This window comes from Lycium ferocissimum, chromosome 9 (genome assembly GCF_029784015.1).
Source record: "Lycium ferocissimum isolate CSIRO_LF1 chromosome 9, AGI_CSIRO_Lferr_CH_V1, whole genome shotgun sequence".
Lineage (NCBI taxonomy): Eukaryota > Viridiplantae > Streptophyta > Magnoliopsida > Solanales > Solanaceae > Lycium > Lycium ferocissimum.
The window spans coordinates 37,125,053-37,134,448 of record NC_081350.1 but is presented as its reverse complement, the minus strand read 5'-3'; the positions used below and the strand labels follow the sequence as shown (position 1 = coordinate 37,134,448).

General features: G+C 37.7%; 1 protein-coding gene across 1 annotated transcript; it reads left to right on the top strand.

Annotated features, from left to right (window-relative positions):
* LOC132030562 (beta-adaptin-like protein B) lies at positions 1-9,396 on the top strand. Its single transcript, XM_059420253.1, has 15 exons — positions 1-217; positions 1,589-1,786; positions 3,379-3,492; positions 3,683-3,933; positions 4,207-4,342; positions 4,472-4,651; positions 4,782-4,874; positions 4,963-5,174; positions 5,256-5,319; positions 5,416-5,595; positions 6,933-7,025; positions 7,309-7,697; positions 7,937-8,126; positions 8,273-8,476; positions 8,869-9,396. The coding sequence occupies exons 1-15, from the start codon at positions 131-133 to the stop codon at positions 9,166-9,168; spliced, it is 2,691 nt and encodes an 896-aa protein (XP_059276236.1). The 5' UTR covers positions 1-130; the 3' UTR covers positions 9,169-9,396.

The window sequence follows — 9,396 nt, the reverse complement described above, 5'->3', positions numbered from 1 at the left end:
TCCACCTGTGACTCGGGCGTAGAAAATTAACCGGTTTAATTTCGACGACAACCATTCCGTTTCAGTTTTCTCTCTCTCTATAAGCTCTGTTGTCTCCACCGGCACCGTCGGATATCCGATCAAAAGAGAGATGAGCGGTCACGATTCAAAGTACTTCTCCACTACGAAGAAAGGAGAAATCCCTGAACTCAAAGAAGAACTCAATTCTCAGTACAAGGTCACAATAAAAAACAACACTCTCCTCTTTTTAAATTATTAATCGAATTTTCGGTGTTTGTTAGCTTTGCATTGATCTGATTTAATTAAATCTATGATTTTACTTTGTCATTTTAGGTCAGATCTGGTTAAGTTTCGCATTTGATTTGTTGTAGAAGTGTTAATATTCCTTGTTTGTTTTGGTTTGATCTCAGTATTTAAATATATTTGATTTATTGGATGTGAATTTATGCTTATTCAGGGTTTCTGTGTTTAGTTTTGAGGTTCTATTGAAATTTACTGCATTTTCTGCCGGGATGTTTATGAAATTATGGAAGTTATTCGATTTTCATCGAATAGAATAGTTACTGTAATCGAGGAGTCTTGCTTAATGAGAATTTATGTTTACTTTTGAGTTTCTATTGAAATTTACTGCATTTTCCGCGGGATGTTTAGGAAATTGGGGAAGTTACTGGACTAACATCGAATGGAATAGTTACTGAGATCGGGGAGTCATGCTTAATCAGGATTTATGTTTAGTTTCATGAGTTGCTTTGTTGAAGGAGTCTCAATTTGCTTGGTTTGATCTCGATATTCTACTTTGATTTTCCGGATGTGAATTTATGCTTATTAAGGGTTTTTATGTTTAGTTTTGAGGTTCTATTGAAATTTATTGCGTTTTCCGAGTGATGTTTAGGAAATTGGGGAAGTAACTGGACTTTCATTGTATAGAATAGTTACTGAAACCGGGGAGGCATGCTTAATTAGGATATATGTTTAGTTTCACCATTTGATTTGTTGAAGGAGTCTCACAAGTCTCAATTTGCTTGGTTGATCTCGATAAAATTTAGATTTTTGATTTCTGCATTCTCCGTGTGATGCTTATGGAATTGGGGAAGTTGCTGAAATGGTTATTGAATAGAATAGTTAGTGAAATTGGAGAATCATACTTAATCACGGATTTATATTTAGTTTGCAAAATACTTTTACCTGATCAAAAAAAATATCTAGTTTGCCAAATTTCTCGAAGGAGTCTCGCAAGTCTTCATTAGCTTGATTGATCTCATTTGTCAATTATGCTTATGGGTTAGTTTGAAAACACAGTTTCTCGGTGGTGAAATGTTTTTAGAAACTAGATGGTCCGTTTATTTTTGGTGGAATGTTACTTGTCTCTCTATATGAATACCTGTCATTTCTAGAACTGGTTGCTTTTGATCATCATAGACATATGTAGTTGCACATTGTTGCTATTACAATGAACTCAACATTTCAGTCTTAATGTTTACTCAGCCGAATAGTGACATCAATCAATTGAGGCTTTTCATTGTAGCTTTGCCATTCCTTCTTCTTTTTGGAAATTTGGTAGTTGTTTATATATCTGTATGGAATGCAGGACAAGAGAAAAGATGCTGTCAAAAAGGTGATTGCTGCTATGACTGTTGGGAAAGATGTTTCTTCACTCTTCACAGATGTTGTTAATTGCATGCAAACAGAGAACTTGGAGTTAAAGAAGCTTGTATACTTGTATCTTATCAATTATGCTAAAAGCCAACCTGATCTTGCTATTCTTGCCGTAAATACATTTGTGAAGGTATTTCCGTGATGAAACTCATCCTTAATCATTTGTCTTCTATAAATGTTGCGGTTTTATTTTTCTCATTACCTGGTGATTTGTTCTTTGTATGTCTATCTTCACCTTCCCCGGACCCCACTGTGTGGGATTTCACGGGGCATGTTGTTGTTGTTGTATGTCAATCTTCACTTTGTCTACTACAGTAAAAGCTTTAGCTTTCATCATTGATCTAGACTTCTCCACTTGTCTGTCTCATATACCTATGATTGAGAATAGGGAAGCATTAATAAAGCTTTCGATCTATCGTTTGAGTTGTGTAAGGCAATGAGTCTAGAAAGTTCATGATACTCCTTTAGCCGGTCTTCAATGAGAATTGAGATCGGAGGGGCTTCTCAATCTGATTCAATCCTTCTGTATACCCTTTTTGCTTTTCCATAGACCATAAAGTTTTTCGCTCTTCAATTGAGTAGCTCCTCTTCTTTATCGGGAAAAGAATTTTAGTTAGTCCCTCTTCTTTTGTTTGTTTTATTGAGGGTAGTGATGCCTAGTAACTGGACATAGTACACTAACATAGGCATAGACCCAAAGACACGAATGATCTAAAAAAAGAATCAGCAAGATCACCGAGTATTTATGTGATCTGGCTGTACGGACTATGGGATGCATTCGTGTTGACAATATCACCGAGTATTTATGTGATCCCCTCCAATTTAAGATAGATTGAAATAAGGCAGTAAATAAAAAGATATGCTGAATAAGGAATGTGAGCTTCTGTCTTATAATATTTTTTTCCCGTCTTTTTTGATAACAGTAGTGTTCATACCAGTTTGCGCAAAGATAAGCTAATCTACCTGTTAGATAACTCTGACAAGGAAAGTTTAGATGGACCGAAGAATTCACCTAATGCCACATTTGCAAAGATCAGAACTCTGGTCCCCATGTTGTCCCACCAGCTCTTCACACGCTGCGCCACCCCCGGGCTATAACAATTTCTTTTCCTTACTGGAAGGACCTTGTTTTTCCTCCCTCTTTCCAAAAGAATAGTTTTTCTAAAGGGAGTATGACGAATAATGTCTGCAATTGTCTGAATATTAAGGAAGTAATAAAAAAGTATATTACTTTTTTGGCTGGAGCTCTCCAACACGGTGTCCAGTCTGAATTTGACTGCACCGCACAACCTAGTGTCCGCTCTTCCTAGCATATGAGAGGTTAAAAAAATGTGTCTAGTTTAATTAACTTGTTCTTTTGAGTTGTATTTATCCCAGGTGGATTTTGTAAGGATTCAAAAGGCGTTTACAAAGGTCTTCAGCTATTTCTGGTTATCTAAAAAAGGCTTCAGCTACTTCACCCTTGTCTTATGGTTTTGAGTTGAATGTTCAAATTATGTTGCATTTATGTATATATTTAGGGTACAATTTAAATTTTTACCTTTGGTCATCTCCCTCTAGTGGATGGAGCATTGCATGGTAACATTTTGGATTGCAGAAACATAATACGATTTAATCATGCAGATGTTTCTTCTAAATAATTTGAATTGTTATCCTTGCTGGCCTAGCATGTTGCTCTGGATATCTTACTAATGGCGTGATATAATTTTGAACTTTTTGCAGGATTCGCAGGACCCAAATCCTTTAATTCGTGCTTTGGCTGTACGGACTATGGGATGCATTCGTGTTGACAAGATCACCGAGTATTTATGTGATCCCCTCCAACGTTGCCTGAAGGTGAATTCACAAACTTTCTCTTCCTCTGTCTGCTCCTACTTTTGAAGTCGGATCTTCTTGATTGATTGAAGTTGGTCTGGAGCATAACAGTGTTTTTTTTTTTTTTTGAGACTGGTAACATGAAAAGTTTATCAATGTGTTTGGTGTTTTCTAACTAAGCAATGGATATTGCCTGCTCTCTTTCCATCAGGATGATGATCCTTATGTTCGTAAGACAGCAGCTATCTGTGTTGCTAAGCTCTATGACATAAATGCCGAGCTTGTGGAAGATAGGGGTTTTCTGGATGCTCTCAAGGACTTAATATCTGACAACAATCCTATGGTTGTTGCAAATGCTGTTGCGGCTCTTGCAGAAATTCAAGAAAGCAGTAGCAGACCTATCTTTGAGATCACCAGCCACACACTTTCAAAGCTTCTAACTGCTCTGAATGAATGCACTGAGTAAGCCTGTGCAAAACTAATGCTGCTACCTTTTTAAACATAAAATGTTCTAGGGTATGGCATATAATCTAAATTGTGAACATTGTTGTAAATGTTAGTCGGCGTGTCACAGGACATTACATCACTTCATGTTATTGTTTGATTTGCTTTGTTGTCTACTAGATGCTACTTTATGGGTATTACCTCCTCCTATTGCGTTCTTAAATCTTTTTGTTAGAACTTGTTTATGTTTGCTCCTTTGTTTATTAACGAGATAATGATCTCTGGATGTAGGTGGGGTCAAGTTTTTATATTGGATGCTCTTTCCAAGTACAAAGCAGCTGATGCTCGTGAAGCTGAAAACATAGTGGAGCGAGTTACTCCACGATTACAGCATGCAAATTGCGCTGTTGTTCTTTCAGCTGTAAAGGTGGGATTGCTTTCCTTCTTTCTCAGAAGCTTACTTTTTTTCTTTTTAAAAAAAAAACAAATATGCTTCAGCATGATTAGCAATGCCAGAATAAGACATTCCGCTAATAGTCATTTTCCGGTGTTGCAGATGATACTCCAACAGATGGAACTCATCACCAGCACTGATGTAGTTCGGAACCTTTGTAAGAAGATGGCTCCTCCTCTTGTAACGTTGCTTTCAGCAGAGCCTGAAATTCAGTATGTTGCCTTAAGGAACATAAATCTCATCGTACAAAAGCGTCCGACAATCCTTGCACATGAAATCAAGGTACTTTTTCTGGTGTTGCCTAGGCACCTGCAAGATTAGCGGCAAAACTTCAATTTCCTTATCAATTTTGGACCTATCTGTAACTAAAACTGGACTACGAAACTTTGCTTCTAATCTTATCCGTTGTTAGGTATTCTTTTGCAAGTATAATGATCCTATATATGTGAAAATGGAGAAGTTAGAAATCATGATAAAGCTTGCTTCAGACAGAAACATAGACCAGGTAAGTCCTTTCTGCTTTGATCCAGTTTAGTTCCTCTGATGTAGGTTCATGTTTGTTGCCTCATTAAGTGTGTTTTATATGTTTGCAGGTGCTACTGGAATTCAAAGAATATGCTACTGAAGTGGATGTTGACTTTGTCAGAAAAGCTGTCCGTGCTATTGGGCGCTGCGCCATCAAATTAGAGAGGGCTGCTGAGCGCTGTATCAGCGTCTTGCTTGAATTGATTAAGATAAAAGTAAATTATGTTGTTCAAGAAGCTATTATAGTAATCAAGGACATCTTCAGAAGATATCCTAACACGTAAGTTTCTTCGAAGTCTCAAATGCTAAAGTTGAGTTTTTATTTTTTATTTAATTCTTTCATTCTGCCTTTCTTTTTCAGCTACGAGTCCATAATTGCTACTCTCTGTGAGAGTTTAGACACACTGGATGAGCCAGAGGCAAAGGTAACAGAAGATCTTTCCAGAAGTTGGCTCTGGGAAATTATTGGGTCTACAATCTGTTTACAGATTTTGTAACTGCTTCCATCTCTTTGTTGACAGGCATCAATGATCTGGATTATCGGTGAGTATGCTGAAAGAATTGATAATGCAGATGAGCTCCTTGAAAGCTTTTTAGAGAGTTTCCCTGAGGAACCTCCCCAAGTGCAATTGCAGTTGCTGACAGCAACAGTCAAACTCTTCCTCAAGAAGCCAACTGAAGGACCACAACAAATGATCCAGGTATTTCTTGTTGCCATATCATCAAGTTATCTATTCTCTTGTTATATTATGCAATATGTTAATTTGCATTCTGCTTATATCAATAATAGAAAAGAATCCAATCTAGCTTTCTAATCAATTAGTTCTCCAATTTTTACTTCCATTTCACTCATCATTCTTGTTAGACAAAAAACTTCATAAATCATCCTCTGCATGTAGGAACTTTGATATGCTCCCTCAATATAGACAATAATTAAGAGGAATCAATTTCCTTAAAAAAGGATGACATGTTGAGTTTTTTTGAATGTAACGTAATGAGTGAAAAGGGTTATGCATCTTGAAGCAATGTTTTTAAACGTGAAAAGCCCAAAATGTGACAAGATCCATGGGGCTTGAAGAAAAAAAGCGACAAGTGAAGCGCACACTTCTTTTGAAGTAAAGCGCACAAGTTATGGAGAATAAAAAGGTGCCAAACATAAATGGAAATAGCATTATAATAATCAAATTGCTGTTAAAGTAACTAATTTCAACATGCAGTTCCATATTGTCAATATTAATCCAATTTGTGACAGTTGACATTCAAAATTGACTACTGCTTTTCTTTCCGATCACTTTGTGTGTCGTTGTTTGAAGTGCATACTTTTCTGAAGCACATGACTTCACATGATGCAAGAAGCCAAGAATCCCTTGCTTTGCCTCGCTTCATCTCGTCATAGCTTTTTGTAAAACTGCCTTGAAGCTGATATTGATAGTCGTGAAGTACTAAATAGTTAGATTATTTTAATTCAAAAATTTGAGGTTGTGAAGAAAAAGGACTCAACCCCAAAAGCTAGCATGATGTGAGTATTGATGAAGACATGTAAGGCGACAACTCATTCCTTAACCAATGTGGGATACTTAAACAGTCCCTCGCCTTGCACAACCAGGATTAGACACATCTGGACAGTGAACAATATAACATGTGGGCCCAACACTGGGTAAACCAAGAAAAGGGATGTGTCTGGTTATGATACCATAGGAAGAAAATGGACCTTAAGCCTAATTCAACCCAAAAAGCTAGCTCATGAGGCGTTGTCGAGGACATTTGAGGTGCAATAACCTATTCTCGCAACCAATGTGGAACGCTTAATGGAGATCATTGCAATTTAACCAGGATATCGATTTATATTCATTTCTTTTGTTAACTTCATGTTTAAGTTACTTTTACCTAGTCCAAACAGTAACTTGGAAGTTAAACTGGTTTGTTTCTTGCAGCAATCATGGTCATTTCTCTATCTTATAAACAACTGATGCTAAGTATTTATTTATTTTTTATAAAGTTGATACTTAGTACATATGACCTTGCTCAATACTCATAGGTGGTCTTAAATAATGCCACTGTGGAGACTGACAATCCAGACTTGCGAGATCGTGCATACATCTATTGGCGTCTTCTCTCAACTGATCCTGAGGTACGAGCAAGCAGATGCTTAATTCAACTTTTGGCACTTCTCTTTGGGCTGTTTCAAGGACTTTTTTTATGACTTCAGTATGAAAAAGTTCTATCTTCCATTAATAGAAAGACTTGCTGTCGTCGGGGTATAGTTAATATAATTCATAACTATTTCTCCCTTGACTGTTTTTTCACTTTGGTCCTAGATATGTTTCAGTTTGAATAAACGAGCATGTATGTAGTTCTGGGATTACGTTGATCTCTGGATGTCTAGTTATAGCGAACTACTTTGTATATTGCAGGCAGCTAAAGATGTTGTGTTAGCTGAAAAGCCTGTGATTAGTGATGATTCAAACCAACTTGATCCTTCTCTCCTCGACGAACTTCTTTCCAATATTGCTACTTTATCCTCGGTTTATCATAAGCCTCCAGAAGCATTTGTCACTCGTGTGAAGACCGCTCAAAAAACTGAGGAGGAAGAATATTCCGATGCAGGTGAACCGGGCTATTCAGATTCTCCTGCTCGTGTTGCAGAAAGTGGTGCCTCACCGCCAGCTAGTGCAGCTAATGCTCAGCATCCTGCAGCAAGGCAACCAGCTGCACCTGCAGCCCTGCCTGATTTACTCGACCTTGGCATGGATAACAGCAATAGTGCTATTGTGTCAGTTGATGAGCCTGCAACCCCTTCCGGGTATGTATATTTTGCATTAGTACTATAAAGAATGTCCTTGCGATCTCTTTTAAGGTCACAGACATAATGGTTAAAGGCTTCCATTTCTTGCAATACTGAATCTAAAGTTATCTATGCAAAAGGAATTTTGATTTTTTGTCGTTAAAAAGATCTGCTCTCTTTTTTGTTTGACCATTATGTTTTAAATCTTTTGAGATATCTTCGTAAAAACACTTACAGAGCGTTAACTTTTATTGCAGCCCTCCTTTGCCTGTTGTATTGCCAGCCTCTAGTGGTCAAGGTTTACAAATCAGTGCCCAGCTGGTACGGAGAGACGGGCAGGTATTCTACAGCATGATGTTCGAGAACAACTCACAGGTTCCTCTTGATGGCTTCATGATTCAGTTCAATAAAAATACATTTGGTCTTGCTGCCGGTGGACAACTCCAAGTGAGTATTATATTGCCACTTTTGTCTGCAGTCCTTTCACAAAGTATTTATGTTACTATCCAGTGTAAGAGGATTATCTGATTATAGACCCTTCTCTGACTTCTACTTCTCTTTGATTGTTTACTTTGGCGTCTTGTGCTCAATAGGTTCCTCAATTGCTACCTGGGACATCTGCAAGCACTCTCTTACCGATGGTTTTGTTCCAGAATATTGCCCCAGGTCCTCCAAATACCCTTTTACAGGTTGCGGTTAAAAATAATCAGCAGCCAGTATGGTATTTCAATGATAAGATCTATTTCCACGTACTTTTCACGGAGGATGGGAGGATGGAGCGATCCACTTTTCTTGAGGTAACTTATATTGTTGAATTTCTATCTGGATCTATGTTTCCACCGTAGTTTGGGATTCAGGTGTAGAATGATGTATGGATTACCCTCTTACTCAAGTTAATGGACATAATATGTGTGAGCCTCCGCTATGTTTTTTCTGACCTCAGAGGGGTGGATTTTTCATCTCTCACAGGTCCCATCAATTGAAATTGCTTAGGCATTTACTCATTCTTTAGAGCTCCACGTCCATAAATGACTGGGCTCCTCTCAAGTCTACTCCTTTATAAAAATATTTACTGCCTCTTTTCTTTATATTTCATTCTATCTGCATTACTTCATTGAATTGCCGATTGTCTTGGCCACCACTTAAGCTAGTTGAATGCTTAACACCATAATCTGTGCTTCTTTGCTAGACTTGGAAGTCGCTACCTGATTCAAATGAAGTATCGAGGGACTTCCCAGCATCTGTTATAAACAGTGTTGAAACAACCCTTGATCGGCTAGCTGCATCGAACATGTTTTTTATCGCTAAGCGCAAGCATGCTAACCAGGAGGTGTTGTATCTTTCTGCCAAGATTCCTCGAGGAATTCCTTTCTTGATCGAACTAACAGCAGTTATTGGAACCCCTGGTGTCAAGTGTGCCATCAAGACTCCAAGCCCTGAAATGGCTCCTCTCTTCTTTGAAGCCGTCGAGACTTTGCTCAAGAGTTGATAGCTTTGCTTTGCCCTCTCCCTTCTATTTATTTCCCTCTGTGATTTTCATTTGGTTCTCTTTTATTCGGATACACGTCTTATTTTTGTTCTGATTAATTAGCTTGAGTTTCCAGGTCGAACTGTTAATTCATGCGTCATCTTATGGCTCTTGTTATTATAGGGTTTTTGTTGTACGAATCTTTAATTTTTTTCAGCTGTATGGAATGTATCTTAGAAATTTTCTTTT

Excerpts from the sequence above, each read along its gene's own strand:
- LOC132030562 (XM_059420253.1), top strand. The coding sequence starts at position 131 with ATGAGCGGTCACGATTCAAAGTACTTCTCCACTACGAAGAAAGGAGAA. Across the intron at positions 3,493-3,682 it reads CCCTCCAACGTTGCCTGAAG|GATGATGATCCTTATGTTCG; the intron begins GTGAATTCACAA and ends TCTTTCCATCAG. Across the intron at positions 7,698-7,936 it reads GAGCCTGCAACCCCTTCCGG|CCCTCCTTTGCCTGTTGTAT; the intron begins GTATGTATATTT and ends CTTTTATTGCAG.